Below are 23,116 nucleotides of genomic sequence, written 5' to 3' on the forward strand. Positions count from 1 at the left end.
TAATCTAATAATCTAAGTACTTTTCCACTGTGATAGAAAGCCACATTGAATATTGGTATGCTGCAACGAGTGCGTAGCCATGGAAGGTGTGTGTGGTTCCCCTTACAGACAGAAGGACGGACAACAGGTAGGTGCCTCTGGGGTGACCACAAAAGCTCAGGACTGAACAAGGATCATCGCTTGGAATCATAGAATCAGTAAGGTTGGAAGGGACCTCTGGAGATCATCTAGTCCAACCACCCTGCTCAGCAGGGTCACCTAGAGCATGGTAGACAGGGTTGCATCCAGGCGGGCCTTGAAGATCTCCAGAGAAGGAGACTCCACAACCTCTCTGGGCAACCTGTGCCAGTGCTCCGTCACTCTCACAGGGAAGAAATTCCCCCTCACGGTCAGGTGGAACTTCCTGTGCTTCAGGTTCTGCCCATTGCCTCTTGTCCTGTCATTCTTCGGGACTATTTCTTTTCCGTGGTCCCTCATTGCCTACCCTCTCCAGGCAATGCAGGGAGCAGAAGGCCTTGGGTTTCTGGCCTCAGCGTGTGCCTGGAGGGAGGGCCGGCCTGCCCCTGCCCCTGGGGCAGCCACACGGTTCCACCCTTCTCTTGGAAACCATTTTCAGTCTCCTCTTGGGGAAGAACTAGGCTGTCCCTCGGCGCTGCGCAGCTCGGGGACGAAAACAGCCGCACCACGGCTTGATCCCCCCTCCGTCTGAGCTGCTTTGCCTCAGGCTCCCGCCCTCCGCGGCCGGACAGGCCCCCACCGGCGCACGGCGCGGAGAGCCCCCCTCCCCGCCACCCGATGCCACCCGCGCGCCCAGCCACCGCCCTCAGGGCCCCGCCGCCGCGCGCATGCGCCGCCCGCCGCTCTGCAGCAGCGCGGGCACGAGCCGGGAGCGCGCCGCCGCCCGCTCCCGCCGCGGCACGCAGCGCCCCGCCGTCCCGTGCCCATGGCAACCCCGGCGCGCCCACCCCGCCTGGGCGTCACATCGCCCTAGGAGCGCGGCCGGCGCAAGCCCCGCCCTCCCGCCGCTCGGATTGGGCGCCCGGCCATAGCGCCATCTCGGCATAGCGCCGCCGATTGGCCAGCTGCCTCTGAGGCACGGGGCGCGCGGTATCCACGAGGAGAAGGAGTCCGTTGCTCATTAGCATGGCCCCGCCCCCTCGCGGCCGGCCGCCCCTCCCGCCCTCCCCACGCGTGGGTGCTCGCTGTGGGACATCGCCGCGCGCGGCGGGGTTCGTGCAGCGAGCGCCGAGGCTGCCCGACCCACGGCGGGGAGCAGGTGGCGCCGCCGCATCCCCGCTCCGCGGCGGCTGCGAGGGCGCTGTCTCGGGCAGATAGAGCATCACCCGCCTGGCCGGGGCGGGCGGGGTTCCCGGCAGGGGCGAGCCGCCGCCGTCGCCTCAGCCACCCGCCTCTGGATGAGCCGCGGGGAGGCCCGTAACGGCGGCTCCGCGTCGCGTGAGGAGGCTCCCGCCGCAGCCGCGCGTCCCTGGAGCCCACGGCGGGCCCGGGCACGGCGGAGGAGGGCCGCGCGGGGCAGCGGGGGCCGCGGCCGCGCCGTGAGCATCGCCTGCCACAGCCCCGGGCTCGCCTTTCTTTAAGTGACTGCAGCTGCTCTACAGATCTCTGTGGTTTTTAAGAAGACGTTACATTTTTCTTTATCTGCCTTTTTGGAGTCTCTCTCTGGGCTCCTGTGGTGCAGTGAGGTTGCACTTACTCCTTTATCGGGTTTTGCGGAGCTCCTTGGTTTTCTGTTGTGTCTTTCTCCCTTTCATTTCAAAGGAATTCTCTGTGTTTTTAAATCTACTTTTTCTATTTTTGTGTAGAAAACTGTTTCAGGGAGCATCAGCCAGCCTAAAAGGCTTTTAAAAGGAAGCAACCAGCAGCAGCGACCAGTACCCTCACAATGTGGACTTTTCTGGGTATTGCTTCCTTCATCTACGTGTATAAGAAGTGTGGGGACCTGATGACTTACGCTAACAAGGAGGTGCTCCTGTCTGTGTTGGTGTTTTTCTCGCTTGGCTTGCTGCTATCATACAGGTACCGCTTCAGAGGGCCCAGGCAACAGCAGCAGAAGTCCCACTTGGGGATGTTTTCTGATGTTCTTGCAGCTCTACCACTTGTTGGCTTCTTCTGGGCCAAACCCACCCGAGGATCTCAAAGAGTTGAGCAACTCAAATTGCGAAAGGTAGGTTCATTTCAGACACGGTACACCTCCTGCTGTTGTAATCTCTGTCCTCCTTGTGCAGTCTCTGACTACTGCCACATGCTCCTAGTGAAGGAGAGGAGTTAGTAAAGGGTTGGAAAGCATTTATGTTTTGATTCTGGACAACTGATTTGCCAAGTTTTGCAAGTTTAGCTGTGGATAACAAAAGAGGTAAGCTTATTTAGTTTATACACTATTTTTTTAGCACCAAATGTGAGTGTTAGAAAAAAGTTACAGTAAATGATTATTATACTAGTGGAAAATACTGCCAGCTGCCAGCTCATTGTGGAGATCGTCTTCCTAACATTTCTGGATGAAATACATTTGTCTAGAGAAAGCTGCTAATACAGTTAATTGGAAATTGTTACTGGTATAATACAGGACCTGAGCTCAGACAGTCAGCCTATTCCACTGAGCCTAGCATGAGACTTACTGGTCAAATTGCAGAGTACGACTGATTTAATTTTGGCAAAACTAAACTGGAAGATGCTCTAATGGGCACCATTCATCAGCACCAACCGGTGGGCACTCAGTCCGTTGGATCATAGCAGAACTAGTCCAAAGTTAGTGTCCTGAAGAAGTTCTGATACAGATACTGAGTCATCAGTGCATTTGTTTTGCACTGCTTCCAAATCCCTTGCTACTTAGCCATGTACCTGTAATCATAGTGGGAGTAGGCCAAGGAACAGCAGTGATTCAGTAGAGAGAACTGTAGTTTCTGTCTGGAGCTTAGCTGGAGTCTTGCCATCTAAGACTACTGAATGAGTGTGCAAGTTCAGTACATCTGTGGATTGGAACTGTTAGACTGCTTTCTTGTGCACTTCTGGCTATTTTCAGCTGGGCAATGACTCCCTGTGCAGCAGAATTTGAAGCTATTTTTGGCTGCAAGTCTCATGAACTTGCTAGCAGGTTCTTTTCTTTTAAGTAAAACCTGCTTTCACCGCAATTTGCTTTATTACATCTTTTTTTTTTAATATAGGTGAATTATTTTGCACTCGCTGAGTTGTATAACCTTCAATATAGATATAAACATGACACTGTGCCACTAGAAATCCTCATATTGGTGGTGTTCTGGGCATTCATTTCCCTGATGCAGTCATGTTTTCACTGCTGTCAGCACTGCAGTGCTGATGCATTTGTGGAAGAGTCCACAATTCTCCATTCTACATTCTGGTAGCTGGAGTAATGTCTTGCAGGCTTGCACTGGAAATTCCTTGTAACCTTTTTGCACTTTGAAGTATATGTGATTAGTTGCCATTGAGAAGGTACTGTTGTTCGTAAGGTATCAGATATATTTGTAATAATCTGATGTATATAATATAATCTGATGTATGTCAGTTCTTGACAGCTTTAAATGTAGGTTTATGGTAATCTTGCCCATAGTTTACATTGTTCAATGAGTTTTCATTTTAGGACCAGATCTTTATAACATTTCCCCATTAGCTGTTTCTGCTGACACTTTCCCATGCTGAGTGTTTACTATAAGCTGATTTTTTTGTTTGTTTGTTTATAGGGAAGTTTCAGTTAGAAAGATGATATTCTCTTAGAGTAAAATTAAAGAGAAACACATTTTTCAGTGAACATGATAATGTTTCCCGTTGCAAAATGCTAAGGCCCCCATGTAGTAGGGACTCACTGACATGAAGACATTGGTATGTTACTTGGTAGATCAAGAAAATAGTACAGCCTTGGTTCACGGCCTTGTATAGGAACTTCACTTTCACTATATTTGAGACTGAAATTGTATTAGTGGTTTGGTTTTGATCAGGAGCCTAATTTTAAGTGTTTTTTTTTTTTTTCCCTGCTTGTTGTGTTTTGGTCAAATTGCAGAGTACGACTGATTTCATTTTGGACAAAACTAAACTGGAAGATGCTCTAATGGGCACCATTCATCAGCACCAACCGAAGGGCGCTCAGTCTGTTGGATCATAACAGAATTAGTCCAAAGTTAGTGTCCTGAAGAAGTTCTGATACAGATACTGAGTCATCAGTGCATTTGTTTTGCACTGCTTCCAAATCCCTTGCTACTTAGCCATGTACCTGTAATCATAGTGGGAGTAGGCTAAGGAACAGCAGAGGCTATACTTAGCCCCACTCAGTGTCAGTGATGTGTAAGACTACAGCAGTGGAGACTCATAGCTATCTATGATGGACAAAACCGAATAACTTTGACCCTCCAAAAATAATTTCCTCATTCTTCTACTCCTGCATCATTCTATAATTGATTAACTGTAATGTACAGCAGAAATTCTACATGTACATTTGTAACTTTGTTGGCTTTCCTTTCTAAAGGGCAGAAGAGAAGTAAACTTCTCAGATTTACATATGACAGAGACTGCTGCAAGTACAACATTATCATCCCAGTATGATCCAGAAATTATCATTGTGGGTTCAGGTGTCCTTGGTTCTTCTTTGGCTGCGGTGCTCTCAAGGGATGGAAGGAAGGTGACTGTCATAGAGAGGGATCTGACCGAACCTGACAGGATAGTTGGAGAACTGTTACAACCTGGTGGTTTTAATGCCCTTAAAGAGTTGGGTCTTGAAGGTAAGTGCATTTCAAAGTGTAGGTATGTCTGTAACACAAAAAGTAGTACACTTCATTGCATATTTACAAAAAACATGCTTACAGAGAAAATAAATACATTTATCTGCTGTGAATATTTGAATTAAAATTGCTTAGATGTTTTTAGTCTATCATTTTGAAAATACTCTCCCTTTGGAATGTCTTTTGGTTAAGAAAATTGGACTCTATGTGAAGAACTAATTTTAATAGACTATTAAGCTTTTTGAAATATGCTTTTCTTACCATATAGTGGCATATATTTTGCAGATACAGTGGAAGGTATTGATGCACAACTAGTAAATGGTTACATAATTCATGACATAGAGAGCAAGTCGGAGGTAGAAATTCCTTATCCAACATCTGAAGATGGCCATGTGGCTAGTGGAAGGTCATTTCATCATGGCAAATTCATCATGGGTCTCCGAAGGGCAGCTATGGCAGAACCCAAGTAAGTCAACCTGTAATAGTGGACATCATAATTTGTTTCCTGAGATTTAGTAGCATTTTTTCCAGCGTTGAGAAGATTTTCAATCCATTTCATTCCATCTGAACACAAAGGCCTCCAATTCACAACACTAAAACAAAAAAAATCTATACTTATGTTTTCTGTAGATGTCACGTACGTGGACTGATTATACATCATATATTAGCCATTGAGACAAGTAAATCTTTAAATTTATGGAAATATAGGCTTCAGATATTATGCAGTGTTCTGGCCCATGTGAAAGAACAATTCAAGTGTAAAGGCTTGATTCTCCTATGCTGATTGTTTGTGTGGTGAATTTTTTTTTTAACAAAAGAAGCCACCTCTTCTCAATAAAGAGAATTCATAGAACTTCTTTGACTGAGCAAGAAACAAATGGTAAATCTAGTATCATTTCTTACGGTAGTGTTATTTGTGACACAAGCAATCAAACTCTTTTTACATGTTTGTGCTTTTTCTAATAACAGCAAAGTAGGCAAAATAGCTAGAATGGAACAACAAGTAGCTGTAAAGAGCTGCTTCCAGTAGCTTCTGTGTTTTAGAATACTGTTGACCCTTCCTCTTACTAATAAAACAAAAATCATAGTATTTGGTATTTCTTCCAACTGATTACTTTCTTTGAGAAGCTTTCATTGAAGCAGAGTAGATACTAGATGTATGTTTGGGAGAGGTTGCTATAAATTATGCTTACAAGGGAAATAAAGCCATTCATGTTTTCTTTATTCCTTATAATAACTAGAATTCTGAACTGGAAAATTGCTTGCTCCCATCTTTATGTTACATTTTATGAAATATTAAAAGGAGCACTAAAAGACAGCAAGTCTACAATACAATTAAGAAGAATGACAACCACATTTGCTATCTATAAAAACTAATGCTTTCTTGTTAGAACTTCAAGCTCAGTGAAATATGGGCACATGTTCATTCGATTTGTGGAAGGCTCCAGTAGCTGTATGAAAATTTGAAGCAAGAATTTACAAAAGCTAATGTTTGACTTGATTTCTGTTTTTTCCTGTTTTCTCAGGCTCTTTAATGTTCCTTTTGTATATGTTTGCTTTCTTTTTATATGTAGCATAGAAAACTGCATATTGAATCAAAGTGCAGGAGAGATCAAACAATCTTAGTAGCACCATGAAGCTTTGTTTTTCACCTCATAATTTGTGAATATATAGGGGAGAACTACTGCTGGTTAATATAGCCTTTTTCTTTGTGCTAGACAATATGAATTTATTTTAAATGAGTAAAATTAATTTTGTAGAGGAAACAGGAAGTGCATCTTAGGTTAATTAGTTTTATAGTGGATTAGAATCACAAAAGGAAAGAAGCACTTAGATAAATCAGGAAATAAGCACTTACTTAGATAACTCAAATGATAAATACAAAAGAAATTTAAAAGCTACTGGGATCGTCAATACCCCGATTCACTGCTCTTAACTTAATAGGTTGCTGTATTCCCTTTCTGCTGAAGTTGCTATTAGTGTGCTTACACATAATCGTTCATATTTTGATACAACAAATGTGCTTGTTGCCTGGAAAAATTATTAAGCTAGTCACTGCCACTTCTTTGACTTGTAATATTTGACAGGATAGATATGCTTTCCTGTTCCTAGGAGTTCAGATCGCTTGTGAAGTTTAAGTATGGCAATGAAATTTTAGGGCAGGTAGTAGGTACGAACGTGTCTGTCCCCTATTACTCACTGGTGTGAGAGCACTTACTTTGGATGTGGGAGATTTGCTTTGAAATTTCTGTGCTGGCTGAAATGCAGCAAAAATATGAATCCAGTTGCCTGTATTCCTTTGAGAGCCAGAAACATCAAGCTGCTGCATTCTCACATGGATCTTTATCTAAGTTGTTGAATTCCAGATGGGTATAAAAATATTCACGACCTAGAGAAAGAAGAGTGTTAGTTTCGAGCTGCTGAGAGTGTATCTGAACTGCTAAGATCGGTTCTAACAGCTCAGTCCCAACAATGAATTTGGGTGGACAGATAATTAATTTTTGAAACCTGAATAACCCCTGTTGGGAGATGAATGCAAAGGGTGCTCAGTTCAAACTCTGATTCATAAGCATTGGGATAACAGTAAAGGTACAAACAGCAAACTGAATCTGTGTCCTGAATTTTGAAGGTGAAAAGCGAGATGTCTCCATCCTGTGCAGATCACAGAGGTTATTTTGAGGCTTAGATATTACAGTTCCACCTAGTTTACATGTGAACGTTGAAGTGCTGCTTTGGATCTTGCTGCTCAGTTCTACACAGAGTTAGGTCTCACTCAAACTCTCCACATTTCCTACTGTTCAGCACAGATGACTCCTCAATTAGTGGCTTGTTTCTGACAGTTATGAGGTTCAGATTCCTTTGTGCATCTCACATGGCTGTGGGACACCTAATGCAAAACTGGGGATTCTGCTAAGTGGTAGCATGTTTTGAGTTAAGCATTACAGTTTTAGAGAATTCTCAGGTATCAGACATAATGGTACTGTTGAACTGAAATTAATGACAGGCACTTCTTGCTATTTAACATGGCTTCTGAAAGCAGTCAAAACCACATTTTTGTGTGCAAAATTGAAAAAAAGTGTGATTTCAAAAACAGGCTTATTGAAAAGCTGGTTTTACTCCTATGCGTAGTGCCTTGAAATTTTGGCCTTATTAATTCTCTTCAATTATGTTCTTAATCCCTTTAATTTCAGTGCAAAATTCATTGAAGGCACTGTGTTGCAATTGCTTGAGGAAGAAGACTGCATAGTGGGTGTTCAGTACAAGGACAAAGAAACAGGAGATATTAAGGTGAGAAAGTTTTGTGTTTTGATGTTCATTTAACTACTATCTGAATACAGTCATGTATATAGCATTTTTAAAAAGTTTGCTGTTTCAGACCACTATTGCAGAAATACTTCAACTGTCAGGAAAGCAAAAACTTTAGCAAAAGGGAGATTGCTTTCTAGTGGGTACAGTCCTGTCATACAGGAATTCTTGTTTTAACTGCTTGTGCAGCTTCTGGTGGCAGTGTCCTTGGAGAATTCACTTAATTTATTTCAATATTCGTATGTCTGGAGTTTAAAATCTTTAGAAAGTTAATGATGAAAAACAATATATTTAGACTCGTGCTTTGTGTGTGTAATGGTCTGCATTTTCACGTATACTTGCACCATCAACTGATCTGAAAGTAAGACAGTGCCTATTCACAGAGATTCTTCTCTGTCCAGTCATTTCTTGGAACGCAGAAAGAGCAAATGATTTCTGGATTATTTTAATTGTATCACTGATTTGATTCATGTTCTGTGCCTCAACTAACGCTGAAGTACTGGCTAAATGCTACTAAACTTAGTGAAGTTTTGGTACAATCTTTGAGCTGAATTCCTAGGTGTACTGCCTAGAAAAACGAACAATTGAAATCTACTTTCCTGGTTTTAAAGTTCCTTTGCTGTCTGAAGTTATATAGCAAGCATGTTCGGATGTGTTCTGATGGGGAAGAAAGGCATCTTTCTCCTGTCTAAGATCTACTGCCCTCCATACTAGATTTGGAAAACTCCTTAGTATTTGGAAGATGCTGCTCTGAGCTTTACTAACAAAATGTCACATCTTTAGGTCATTTATAAATGAAAATGGTATAAAACCATATGTAAAAGAGTCATTTAGAAGTACTTGCCCAAGATGTAGGAGAAGTAATTTTAAGCCCTCCTCAGGCAAGAGGCACTTCAGTCCATTTTCTGGGAGAGTGCTGTCACTAGAAAGTTGTCAGACTCCTGAGTGGAAACACCATTCTTAGCCCCCCTTGGGGTAACCTGCAGTGTGGAGTCCCAAGTCTTGTTCCATGATCTGCCTGCTTTTAATCTCACATATGGTGAATAAAATAGCAATAAGAAATCTGCTCCAGTAAAATAAGCCATTGGATCACATCTGGGTGCTGGAAAGGTAGGATCTTTTTGTTTTTTTGTTTTCCTCAAATACAACTCATTTTATCATCCAGCAATAACAATTTTAGAAGGGGTTTGGCTTTTTTTAGTAGTGCATGTTTCCTATCTGTGTAATGGAGATAAGCAAACTCATACTTTTCTTTGAGTGTTTTATGTTCTGTGGCTAGAAAGAGCTATATTACTTGCTGTCCTAGATCTGCTCCAATTGTAGAAACTCAGTGGAATAAGTTTCTGCTGACCTTTTCTTCTGGCTCTGTTTCACTATCTGTGTGGCTTTACAGCTAGAGAGCTATTAAAAAAAAACAAAAAACAAAAATCTTGTTTCCATTCCTTAGCAGCTTTCATGAGGGAAGGAGGCTGATGTGAATATGTTACATCTTTGTGCTTTCCTGTCCTCCACATCCCCAGTCTTTTCTCTACTACACGACCTCTAAGTTTTCTAATCTCTTAAATGGATTAGCCAGTATGATAAAGTTGAATTACAAAGCAGGCAACTAAATAGAGGAAAGGTGTATGTACACTGACTATGGAAAAACTGTAGCATGAGCATTCAGATCATTAGGCACCAGGGAATCCATGCAGGCAGACAACTTGTACATGCTGTAATTGCAGGAATGATTAGAGCTTGCAATCATCTGAGGCAGGAATCCATAGGAAAAAAGGTTTAATTAGTTCTACTGTCTCCTGAACTGTGTTTCTGAACTCACTTCAATAAGCTCAAAGACAGGAAATCTGTGTATTATTTGACTCAGCTCCACATTCACCACCTTTGTGTAACATCCCTTCACACAGTAAAAGAGAAAAGGATCATGTCATACAAGTGACGGAGTCCCATTGCTATGCAGGAGGGAACTGCTCATAGATGCACACATACCAGGCACAGAAGTAGAATTCATATACCTGCTTACCAGATGCTTCTATCCAGTACTAAAAAGTTTTCCAGGAGTACTAATGAAACATGGTGTGGCTTTTTGCTCTATTATTTACAGCCTGAAAGCTTAAAAGGAAAATTATTTTTCTGCTTGTGCCGACTGTATGAAATGATTAATGCCCAAGGACTAATGCTCATTATAAATCTATAGTAATTTGCAATTAAATGACTATATAGACTGACTGACTGAATGAGAAAACTACATCTGTTTTTAAAAAAAGAAAACCACCACCTGTAAATGATTTCTATTATAATGATGTTCTGATCTTGCCATAGCAATAAAATGTTTGAAAATATAGTTTAAACTAGTAATTTCCTCATGTTAGAGGATAATGAATGTATTAAACATCTAGAATTTGTACATGCATTCAAGTTGAACCTGATCAGTTCATTCAGATTTTATTTGCATTTTCTTTATGTACACAATTTCTGCTCATAGTTCTTAGATATGTTAGGAACTACTTGGAATTACCTGCATACTCTTAGAAACTTACTAGTAAGTTTACTGCATTTCAGTTTCTTACACTTTTATTTGTTTTTGTTTAGTTGCGTGTGTGTGGTTCTTTTGTTTTAAATTTCGTTGTTTTCCTGAAGAAAAACGTTATAGCATGCAAGGAGCAGTTACTGTACTTTCTTGTCTTTGCTTTTGTCAGAGTTGCTACACAGTCCCCATGACCTTGTTACTTGATTGCATGTCTATAAAAGCTGTAGCGTATCATCAGGCTAAATTTAGAAGAGTTAAATATCAAGAGGTGGAAGGCAAAAAATACTTTCTTAATATGTGTTTTATAAATCTGGTTTGTGATAATCTTACATGCTTATTGTTGTGTAGAACATATAATGTGCAATTGAAAACAAGAGGGTTTGGGAAATATTATCTACTGTTCTGAATCAAAATAGAAGATAATCTCTTTTTTTATGTTGCAGGAGCTCCATGCACCACTTACTGTTGTTGCTGATGGACTGTTCTCCAAGTTTAGGAAAAATTTGGTCTCCAACAAAGTTACTGTTTCATCCCATTTTGTTGGCTGCATTTTGAAGGTAGGTTTTGCATATGACACCATAAACTGGTATGCTGCTGTTTCTTAATGTTGGTTTGAATTAAACTGAGTATGTTCTGGCTCATTAACTTTGTGTATATGCTTTGGTATATTGCCTATATTTGATCTTCTCTGAGAAATGAGAAGAAACTCACTTCCCAGAGTCTGATGTCTTACAAAGGCCTTGCAGCGTCTAAATGTTGTGTAAAAAATACTGCAAAGTGATATTCAAGAATACTTGATATAGGGTTTGTAAACTGCTTTTTCCCTAAAAGGGAGTTGCGTGTGTATATTAGAGGGAGATTCAGATCACAGTCAGTGTTTCTTAAAACATCTTTTATTGAGTTTGTGAGACCAAACCCTACTGTATACTGATGCACCAGGGGTTTTAGGTGATATTTGAAGAGTCCCTCGGAGTCCTCTGTTATATCAGGTTTATGCATAATTTGGTATGTATAATACTGTATTCTCTGTCTGTATGTAGCAGCTGCCACCCTCTTGACAGTGTCATGCAAGCCGTTACAGATGCTAGTGTGTGCTGGCGTCTTGCATGAATTCAACAGACTCTTGGTGTCCTGAGTTTATCAGTTCCCGTGAGTTCTACAAGATTTCTAGTCTCCAGAGTTTATCAGTCCTTGGGAAACGTTTGCACAATACCTTCTCAATATGCACATTTCCTTTCTTTGGCCTATCGTTTTCTAGTTTTCCATCCAAAGTTATAGGTACTTACAGAACATTCACATCAGTTCATATAGAAGGGGCTTTTGTAACAAGGAGTTAGCATTTGTTACTATTGCTGTTTTTGGAAGGTTTTTGGTAAGGAAGGGGCAGCAAAGTAAAGTGAAGGAAAAGTGTTCAGGTCAGAATCTATGGAAAGAAGAGATTTACGCAAGAGTTTAGTCAAACATAATTGCAGAGGCACTGAAGTTTTACATAGAAAATTTTTCTGCATAAAAATTAGAATACTTTTTTTAATCAACTGCTGAGGACTGTTTTGAATTTTGATACTAAGCAGTTTCCAACAGAACTAATTAGAACCATTTTTTAATATTTTCCAGGCATTCTATCAGTTTTTATGTCACTTGAGGAATGCTTGGAAATTTTTGTCTATATTTTTAACTCTTAAATTATTGATATTGAGCTGTTTCAACTATAGGATAACTGAAGTTGCCGTGTCAGGTGTAGTATATGTGGTACAAATACAGCTCAGTTTTTCAGCTCTTAAAGTATGTTTTTATATAATTGTAATTAGGTAATTGTAATCCAGTAAGTAATCCAGATTTTTTTTTTTAAAAAAAAGAATACAGATACTGCACTTAAAAATCAGATTTCTGGGTTTCATAGTAGAGTTCATTGTTAATTTATGCATATAATCTCCCTATAATTGAACAAGAAAGGATTAAACAGCTAGGCCAGGATTCAACATAGCTAGTTAAACTGATCTCAGGACTATGTAGGGCTGTGAATAGGAAATACTGAAAAAGGGATGTTTCAGCATCTCATATAAAGCAAGTACTAATCCCCAGGTTGGAAGTAGGCACCTTTGTCAAGCTGGAATTTAATTTGTCAAATTGTTTGCTAGGGTATTGCTGCTTCAGCTGGTTCCTATTAAGATGTCAATGGTTAAGCTGGTGTCACTCATTTTTTTCTAATATTTTTATTATTAGAGCACTTGTTCAGGGAGTAGAAATCTTAAGTTTCAGCTCTTCTTAACAGCTGTGGGTCAGACCACCTATGGCCTATATTCCAGAAGAATACCCTAACTGTGCTTCTGCCTAAATATAGGTCACTGTGTAACTAGGGGAATACATATCTTAAAGGACCTATACATTTTGAGTGAGAAAGTGTGAGGCTAGCTCTGTAGCTAGAAGATTGGAGAACTCAGGGGGGGATACCGAGTGTATCTTGCCCTCCACGGCTGCTGTATTAGCCATTGGATTAATAGATAAAATAGTAAGGGAGCAAGAATGAACTTCCAGCAGACTGGAAATATAATTTGGAGAAAACACAGTACTTTTGGGGTCCTTTCCTCTTATAATTATCACTGCCCAGCACCTCCTGTTTCTCTCCCTCTGGAAACTTGTTTTAAGCATATGAGTAGCTACTGTGGTTACTGTCATGGTTAGGAGCCTATGAGTGTTCCTCAACTGATGTCTCTATATAGTGATATACAAGTATTGTATTTTTTCTTCCCACAACTTTGTTAAAACAACGCAAAATGATCCTATGGAAAACCATCACATTACGTACTGACAGTGGCATGTTTTTTATGTATTACTGAGCTGACCAAATGAAATGTATAGCTCAACATACATTTTAATAGATACTAAAATGTATTGCCAAAAGAATTGTAATTACACTGGAAGTAAGCTAACTTTATTCTTGAAACCACTTCTACTGTTCCGTTAAATACAACAACTAACACAGGCAAACTTAATATGGTATTTTATGGGCTCTTATTTCCAAGTATATCAGAAATTGTATTGTATTTTTCAAGTTTAATATCCTTTCATTAATCAGTCTTGATCCTTTTCCCCCTCTCTTTATTTTTAAGGATACACCACAATTTAAAGCTAATTATGCTGAACTTGTTTTAGCTAAAACTAGTCCAGTGCTAATCTATCAGATTTCTTCAACTGAGACTCGGGTCCTTGTTGATATTCGAGGGGAAATGCCAAAAAATTTAAAAGAATTCATGATTGAGAACATTCATCCACAACTACCTGGTAAGTCTAGAAAGGTTCCCCTCCAAAGTCTTCACAATTAGAATGTGCCCTAAAGGAATCATCCATTGAACTGATTTTTTCCCAATTTCACTGATGAAATTTTGACATATGAATTTTAAATCACATATATACATGGCATTTTAAATCATGTATTACATGGAATATTCTTTGGATTGTTAGTTGTCTTTGGCATTCAAATCCTTGCAGGATTTAGTGCGAGGAGGGGAAGACATGGTGTTTTTTTTTTTCCCATGCACACACTTAGTGTTGCAGTAAAACAGTCACTACTTAGATTCCACATCAAATAGCAGTTTGTTCATTCGGCATCTGTATTATTAGCAATTCAGAGGGATTACATAAAGCTCTTCTGAGAAGCTTAAAATGAGTTGTGTGCAAATTATTTAAGACTTCACCTAAGTAATGTAACTAAATAATTTGGTTATTACAGATCACCTGAAGGAACCATTCTTAATAGCAATTCAGAATGATCGCTTGAGGACTATGCCAGCAAGCTTCTTGCCTCCTTCAGCTGTTAACAAAAAAGGTATGTATTATGAGAGAAAGGGGGGAAAGGCCTTATAAATTATTTGCGAGACTTAGGACTGTGTTTTTATATGTGTATGTTGTCAATATGTATGTTGTTCAGTACAATTGTCTTATGATTCTGGTAAGAAAAACTATTTTGAAAATGTCTGTGTATTTAGCACAATTTAACAAGAATACTTACATCGACACTAGACTTCAAATTAATGTCTGCTTTATTTTAAAGTTCAGTTCTTATTTATTTTACATTTGTGGAGCAAATCAGTTCGTGACTGAAATCACTCATGCTTATACAACGTTTATTTGTTTGGTTTTTTAAAAGGAAAACTTTATATTAGAAAAGCTCATGAGCTCTGTACTTGTGTACATTTCACACACATGCACACATATAGCAAAGAAATATTTCAAATGTTTATCTTTCTAGAGCTTTTTAAACAAGATTATTCAAAGACATCCAATTTTAAATTTCTAGTTGTTACCCATTTTTTTTCCTGGTGGAATGAATTCTTTGTAAGTTTTATATCAAAATACAGGGTTTGAGTTTGACATTTGTGTGGTGGTTTGTACAGTATTCTATTGATTTTTCTCTTCTTAGGAGTTCTTCTTTTAGGAGATGCATATAATATAAGGCACCCTCTGACTGGTGGAGGAATGAGTGTTGTTTTAAATGATGTTAAAATATGGAGAAGCTTGCTGCAGAATATTCCAGACCTTTATGAAGACTCTGACCTTCTTCAGGTGAAACTTTATTTTGGACTTGGTTTAGGCAGCTTTAGCTGCAGTTTAGATAAGCTTTGGATAGATAAATCATACCTTAGGCTTTTACTAGTAGGCAGAGATGTGACTCATTGCTTCTGTGGCTTCATGGCTAAAGGCAGATGCAAAACACTGTTGCTGGTAGATCTTGTTTTGTTTAAGGAGGCTGATGTGCTATGACTAAAGTCAGTCTACTTTGCTAGTATAGTATTTAGTATTTCCTGTACTGACAGTGCATTTCTGATGTAGATCTAGCTTAAGAGGGATGAGATCGAACCATTACACTTGTGTGAGTGTTATCTAGAGAATGATGAGTGTGTGTACCTAGTTTTTCAAGACATGTTTCAATACTCATTAGACCCTTGACTGCTGTATTAATCTCACAGCAGTAAGGTAGAAGGCATTCTTCTTGCTGAGGAGTCAGCACTGTCAGTGTTGATGCTGAGAGGTTTTTTTTTTTTTTTTTTTTTTTTAGTGAGACTTGCACACAAAATTCTGATCAGTAGACGGTAATACTTTTTTTACTACTTTTTAATAAAGTTGGCATGTTGACTTGGCTAAAGGACAGCTAGAATAATGATAGACTACAAATCATTTAGAAAGTGTGTTTTTTGAAAAGTGAGAAACATTTAAGGGGAGTCTGGATGTCACTGATATTTATAGCAAATACAGGATTTATCTGACCAAGTATAGGTATCTGTATCTCAGCTTATCACCTCTGGTATTTCGTACTGACTTTCAGTCAACAGAAAGAAATACATGAGTTATATCTGTCAAGTACCTTACCTAAGCCAGCCACCTATATTATGAGATGAAGCACACCTTGGAACTGCCTGCTTTTCTCTGTTTCATATAAGAGCAGCCTAGATCACTGGTTTAGACAAATTTCCAAAGTTCCTTAAGGACCTATTGTAGTTTTAATCTAGTATATCACTAAAAAATCCACTCTATAGTTTGACATGAGTATGACTCTTTCACTCATTTAGAAAGCTTTTGAAGGTTTTTCTGTAGTTTCCTGATAGAAATAATGTTTTTCTTACTTTTGCAGGCAAAAAAAACATTTTACTGGTCAAGAAAAAAGTCTCATTCTTTTGTAGTGAATGTTCTTGCTCAGGCCCTATATGAACTTTTTGCTGCTACAGATGGTAAATATATTTTAAAGATAACTTCTAACAAGTTACCACTTGGTAAATAAATATGGCCACATGTTTGTATTTGTGTGTACTTCAAAGGATTAGGAGTTAGGATAAGGAGTTAGCTTAACCTGTGTTCCCAGTTGTTTAGCTCTAGTTGCATGTAAACTGAGTTTAGTCTAGAATTAGTGTTTAAAAAAAAACCCCAAATTGTATCAGTTAATACTCAGAAATACGTGGATATTTTGTAAGATTATCCTTTACTTAAATAAAGCCAACTCCAAATCTCACTGAATTTAGAGAGACAGCTGCATGACATGCTGTCATGGATTTTACATCACTGTTGTGTATGCTGAAAAAGTTTTCAGTATCTGCTGTATGTATTTGCTGACTCATTTTTAATTCATTTTATAGATTCCTTACATCAGCTAAAGAAAGCCTGTTTCCATTACTTTAGACTTGGTGGCGAATGTGTCTCGGGTCCTGTTGGATTGCTGTCTGTGTAAGTTCAATGCACTGATGATAGTTCATATGAACTCGATCAAGTATTATGAGCCTCTGTTGGGACCTGCCTTGTTCCCAGTCAGTCAAATCTGCACATGGAGAAAGGTCTACATGAACCGATGCCTGTAGGATTAGGCTTAGATTGAAGCTTTGTTAGAAGCTGTTGTGTTCAAATACTGACTTTTTAAAATGCAACTAAAATATGGAAAGAAGTCAATATAAGTGGCATAGGAGTTTGCATGGTGCAGAGTGGTCCAGGCTAGCTGAAGAGTTAAGGGTAAAAGAGGCATTTCATACTTGGTAAGTTGAGGGTAGTGACAGATGTGTCCCACAGATGAGCAAAAGGAACAGGGAAATGAGTAACTATCAAGGTGTTTCAGATACCCCAGGAAACTGGTGAATGCACATAAATCATATTACTTTGAGTAAGCATGAGGGTGAGCATTTGTTTCTTCCATTCTGGAATAAAAGCTAAAGCTGGTAGAGCCTGTTGAGGACAATCCTGTGGGAAATGGTAAAGGCAGACACAGATCATGAGAAATGAGAGAAAAATGGGACAGAAAAATAAAAAAAACCAGCGGTGTGCATGGACTATGCAGTAGAAGGGAGTACAGGTTATGTAGCAGCCCCAGGATGTACCAGATTTTTTCAGGTCAGACATTGGGACCAGAGCTGCCTAAATGAGAAAGACAAACATGATCTTGAATGAAAATCTTTATCTGTAAAGTGAAAATTTCTTAATGCATTCCATTTCTCCTTGTTTGCATATTTTGTTTTTGTATTTTTTTAATACAGGTTATCTCCTAAACCAATGGTGCTGATTGGTCACTTCTTTGCGGTGGCATTATATGCTGTTTATTTTTGCTTTAAGTCAGAGTCCTGGATCACCAAACCTCGAGCATTCCTCAGTAGTGGAGCTGTCCTTTACCGGAGTTGTTCTATAATATTTCCACTTATTTACTCTGAAATGAAATACTTAGTCTATTAAATGGAAATGAGGGAAATAACTGAAGGAAGAAGACATGAAAGTCACGATGCCTTTAAAATCTTTGGACATGTACTATTTAATGTTGTAAAATGCAATTTCCCTTTTCAGGATTTGGCTTGAATTTGGTTTTGTGGTTATATATCCATATATCATATGTAAATATACTTTCCTTTGCAATTTAAATTTAAAAATGAGTTAGCTGTTTTCAAGGACCATAATTAAGTGTTGGCATATGATAGATAATTGCCAGTTTTGTCAAAAAAATCATTCCTCACTTTATCCATTGCATAGAGTGCACCACTAATAAACTGAAAAGTGAAAAATGTAAACCATATGCTGCTATTATCCTTCATGCCTTTTTCTGTTCAATTGTTCCATAGACTGCTTCCTTATTACAGTGAAATGTTGTAAGAAAATTCTTGATTTGTGTTATTTCATTGGAAATATTTACCTCTGTTCTAGTTCAGTTGTAGCTGAGATACTAATCTACTGACACTTAAAAGGACACTGTAAAGGATTTCAGATTGTGAAGTGTCACCATCTCTTTAACTTTGATCACTGTTGCAGATGTCCTGATGCTTTTCTAAAATCATTTTTGAACCAGAATTACTTTAAACAAGTAATAATCAAGATGTAGTTCTGTTGATTGCTGCATTGCACCTGGGTAGTGAAAGCACATAGTTTTGAAACTTTCTTCCTATCTATCTCACTCCCTTTTTAAAAGCTTGGGATGCTTTTTTTGTTCAGTTTCGTTTATAAACACTGCCACTAAATGAAGCACAGCAGCAAATTGTACCCACTGAAACAATTCAGTCAAGGCTGTTTGCAGGAGACAGTAAAGTAACCTTTAATATTACTTCTAAAAATTCATGAGAGGTACCATGAAAGTGTCCTTTTAATATTTGGAATATATATTTTCCAGTAGAGGTTACTGCATATGACAAAAGAGTTCATATTTTTTACTGTTGGTTAATATTCCTCTCTGTGTTATCTTTAACAATATGCTTCCTTTTGTTCTCGTGTATTTTTTCTTTCTTTCTTACATTTGCTTTGGTATCACTGTGGCTTTTCTATTTTGGCTTGCCTAAACAATCATGCATCAGTGTAGCCAAGAGTTTAGAGAGCAGTAGCAGATTATGTTTCTGTACTAGCAAAACTTCGACTGTGTCTTTTGAAAATGACAGATTGCATAAGCTGTATATAAACATAATTTTTCTGTTGGGTTTTCAAAAAAAAAAAAAAAAAAGAAAACTATAGAGAGGCATTTTTAGTATTTTATTTGATGGACATTTCAAATGACCATTTTTTTTCCAGAAGAAACAAAAATACGTATATTTTTCTAACCATTATCGCTTTTGATACCCTCTTGAAATTAAACATAGACACATTCACAACACATGAAAACTTCAGGGTAAAATACTAATATTTTCAGGTATCATTATACATGGTAACTAAACAATGCCCCTTTAAGGGTATACAAAGTTTGCAGAATTTATATAAGTGTTTTCAAAATTTTGATGATTTTGAAAATATTACTTTTACATACTCCTATTTTTTAATATTATTTGCAGTCTCTTTAAAAGTCAAAGATTAACAATCTCGAGCCAAATACACACCCTCAGCTAACTTACTTAAATAAAAAGTTCTGATATCTGTAAGATCTCTGTTGCATATTTCTGAGCAATGAGTTTTTGTAGGTTCTGTATACAACTGTGCTTAGAACTGATGTATATGTTCGGGTACTTTTCTTTCTTTGGAACCCAATTTCTGATTAAATTTCCTGTCATGGCTATAGAAGTAAATATTACTCATTGAAAATTGTAAGGCGGGGAAATCTTGTATGTGTGTGTAAGGAAGAACATATACGACTCATGAAATGGTTATATGTAACTTATCTTCTGGACAAGATGAAAGGACTTGATGAAGTATCGAACACACAGTAGTGTGTTCCAATTGTTTGGAACACAGTAGTACAGAATGTCATCTGATAGCTGAAATTACCCATGCATTAATCCTCAGTAGTGTTTGGAAAAACCAGGCCAGGATCCTACCCCATCTCGCCAGCAGGACACAGCAGAGCTTTGTCACGTTGAAGAGCACTTCAGGCAGAACTTCAAGCCTGGCTGTGGCGTTTTTCTCAGAGGAGAGACACGGAAGGAGGAGAGGACAAGGAAGTAATGAGAGAAGGAATTTCTGAGCCAAATGAGGGCAAGAATAGTAAAGGTCGCAGCAAGTCTTCAGTCAAAACAGCCAAAGATGGAATTTAACAACAGCTAGTGCTAGCCAAAGTGTGCAGTAGGGAGTGTAAGAGTTCTGGTTTCTGTTTTCTACATCTATATACAGCAAAGGGAAGCGACATGCCAGAAAAGAGGAATCACAGTCATGACTCAGACTCTGAGAATGCAAAGAGACTGCACTCACAGACAGCTCACAGGTTATATCATGCATACATACATACATATATGTGTGTGTGTGTGAAGTTAGTTCTAGGGTCTGTACACTGTGAAATTTTAACACTGTGCTTTATCCCAGTCAATGTGCTTTTGATAAATGTTGCGGACACATGAAGGATCTGCATCTTCTTGAGTATCTGGTTATTCCTGTATTCCAGGATGGATGCAGCTGTGTCTGACCAACAGAGAGGAAGGAGCAAGAGAAGCAGCTATATAGTGGTGAGATTGCGGTTAGGCAGTGCAGGAAAATTGCTAGTGGGAGGGAGGAGAAGGAGCACTGTAGTTGCCCCCAGTAAGTGGTGTGGAGTCTGGTTCACAGGTAGGAAGTTGATTTCTGCTTGAAGACATTTGTCACATTTCTTGGAGCTTGTCTGAAAAAGTTGCTAGGTACCTGTGTCATGAAGATTAAGTGTTTCGGTATTCTGAGATTTCTTTTTTGTTTGTTTTGAACAAGCCCTTTACTGGAAAACACATGACAATGAGAGGTTTTAAAAACAGCTTTAAAAGCACAACCTACTGCAGGTGTGCAGTGTTGTGAAGAGCAATGCGTGTTTGGTCTGTGTATGAGTTTGGTGCTTATTCTTGTTCCAATGCAAAAAAGTAAAAGGCCAGAGTGGCGGTGGTAGTTTCCCTCCTCCTAATCCCTTTTGATCCCCTGGAACAATGAGAAGGCACTTGATTAGTCTTGGATCGGCTCCTGGATTTTGTAATTTATAACTTGATTGTGCTTCTGATTGATACAGTGGTAGTATAATGGGGTGTTGGAAATCCCATGCCTCTCCGGAGAAGTGCATGAATAGAGGCTTAAATCTAATCTGCACCTGCAGAAAAGAGGCGCGCACAGTTTTCAGTAGATGTATATGATTTGTATATGATGGTGTCCGATCATTCATAAAAGTAGGAGACGTCACACTTAAAACTATCATATTAGTATCTGTAATACATGCAGGGGCAAGGGGGGGAATAACAACAGGAAACTCATGCTATTCCTGGACTGTATTGCCCAATCTCTGTTCCAGTTGTTTTTGAATAACCGCGCTCCATTTTAGTTACAATCAAGCTGTTGTACAGTACATGCTACATCAGTGCTGTTGCTAGGGTTTCCAAACGTATGGAAATCTGAAAATATGGGGATGATTAAAGCAAATTGCTCCCTTTCTGGTAATGCCAGTTCTGCATTGTTTTTCTCCTTCGTGCCTGTATCATCCACCACTGCCTTCCCGGTCGCTGCGGGCTGCCTCCCGGCGCTGCTGCTTGCTTCGCGTCCGCAGCCAGAACCTGCTGCAGCTTAGGCCTCAGTTGCTGCTCTGCAGAACAGGTAGACGCAGGGTAACCTTGGGGGAGCTGCCCAAAGCAGTTCACTGTGTGAACGCTCTTACCTAAGGCTGCTTGCGTTTCCTAAAACCTGCGTGTTGGTGTGTACTGTAATACTGCTGATGCACAAGAATGGTTTTAGGTCAGTAAGGCTCTGATCTATGGGTGGCTTACAGCACTTGCCCGTATTGCTGTCTGGAACCAGCTTTTGTTTTCTGGACAAAAGCAAAATCCATTCAATCCCGAGTAAATATGGACAGTTGGTAAATTATTTATGCATCCTGAAATTGTGGCTTGCTCAGCATGACGGTACTAAATGGAAAATAGTGTCAGCAGTTCCTAAATTGTTCGCAGTGGAGCTCTGAAGAGCTGTGCAGGCTCCTGTGCTGTGCGTAGTGAAGAGCAGCATGACAGTTTGCTGATATAAAGTTATTCAAGCTACTGAAAATAAAAGCCTACTGGGTATTCTAAATAGTAAGTGAAATCTATTGTTAATCTAAGTGGAGTAACATGAACAGGAAAAAAATATCCTCACCCAATATGTGATGGATTCTAGTTGTAACTGTTCTGGAATGAGATACAGGAATCACTGTGACTAGTTCTGTCTAAACTCCGCTTGGTTCTCCACAGCAGTCAGAAAGGTAGGCAGGATGGTAGAAAGTATTAGCGAAGGGTTAGAGACAAAAAAACACACATGAGGAACAGCTGTGAGAGCTGGGCCTCTTCAGCCTGGGGAAGAGAAGACTGAGGGGGGATCTTATCAATGTGTACAAGCACCTGAAGGGAGGGTGTCAAGGGGATGGGGACAAACTCTTTTCAGTTGTCCCATGTGACAGGACAAGAGGCAATGGGCAGAAATTGAAGCACAGGAAGTTCAGCCTGAACATGAGGGAGAATTTCTTCCCTGGGAGAGTGACAGAGCCCTGGCACAGGTTGCCCAGAGAGATTGTGGAGTGTCCTTCTCTGGAGATCTTCAAGGCCCACCTGGATGCCACCATGTCTGACACGCTGTAGGTGACCGTGCTGAGCAGGGCGGTTGGACTAGATGATCTCCAGAGGTCCCTTCCAACCTTACTGATTCTATGATTCTATGAAATGATGCTTTGCCCCAACTCACGTCTGTCAGAGTGGGAGCTGCTAATGCTTTGGGCAGAGTCGAGCTGCAGAGTGAAACTTGTGCCTTCGCTGCTGCTTTTTTTCAGAAGATAAAAAGGTGGTGAAAAGCTATGGAAGAAGGGGCTCCTGGTGTTGCATCCAGGTTTTAGAAGCAGTCTTCAAGAGTGAGTAACCAGGCCAAACACAACAAAATCGTAGGCTGAATACCAAAATAAAATCCCTGAGAAGGGTAAGATAGTAGTTACATACATACTGAGTAGTTCTGAAGAACAGAAGTGCCTGCACAACTTAGTGGGGTATGTTGCATTCTCATAGACAAATTAGAGATGGTTCCACCTATACAATCAAAATGGTTAATTTATTTTTCCATAGGAAGATTTAGGTTTTCTTCAGCTCAATTACCTATGGACCACCCTTGAGTACCTATTGCTTTTTCAGGTTTTTGT

General features: G+C 39.6%; 1 protein-coding gene across 2 annotated transcripts; it reads left to right on the top strand.

Moving 5' to 3' along the window:
- The first annotated feature begins 1,214 nt into the window (after positions 1 to 1,214).
- On the top strand, positions 1,215 to 21,564 carry SQLE (squalene epoxidase). Of its 2 annotated transcripts, none has more exons than XM_062570615.1 (11): positions 1,215 to 2,185; positions 4,496 to 4,748; positions 5,034 to 5,214; positions 7,940 to 8,036; positions 11,025 to 11,138; positions 13,692 to 13,863; positions 14,312 to 14,407; positions 15,002 to 15,144; positions 16,211 to 16,307; positions 16,710 to 16,797; positions 17,595 to 21,564. In XM_062570615.1, exons 1-11 carry the CDS (start codon positions 1,904 to 1,906, stop codon positions 17,785 to 17,787), a joined length of 1,716 nt encoding a protein of 571 aa, XP_062426599.1. In that variant the 5' UTR covers positions 1,215 to 1,903; the 3' UTR covers positions 17,788 to 21,564. The 2 variants fall into 2 exon arrangements, with proteins under 2 accessions (XP_062426599.1, XP_062426600.1); XM_062570616.1 differs by lacking the exon at positions 1,215 to 2,185 and adding an exon at positions 4,076 to 4,150.
- Positions 21,565 to 23,116: the final 1,552 nt, after the last annotated feature.

This window comes from Rhea pennata, chromosome 2 (assembly GCF_028389875.1).
Source record: "Rhea pennata isolate bPtePen1 chromosome 2, bPtePen1.pri, whole genome shotgun sequence".
NCBI classification, from domain to species: domain Eukaryota; kingdom Metazoa; phylum Chordata; class Aves; order Rheiformes; family Rheidae; genus Rhea; species Rhea pennata.

Excerpts from the sequence above, each read along its gene's own strand:
- SQLE (XM_062570615.1), top strand. The coding sequence starts at position 1,904 with ATGTGGACTTTTCTGGGTATTGCTTCCTTCATCTACGTGTATAAGAAG. Across the intron at positions 4,749-5,033 it reads TAAAGAGTTGGGTCTTGAAG|ATACAGTGGAAGGTATTGAT; the intron begins GTAAGTGCATTT and ends TATATTTTGCAG. Across the intron at positions 14,408-15,001 it reads TTCAGCTGTTAACAAAAAAG|GAGTTCTTCTTTTAGGAGAT; the intron begins GTATGTATTATG and ends TTCTCTTCTTAG.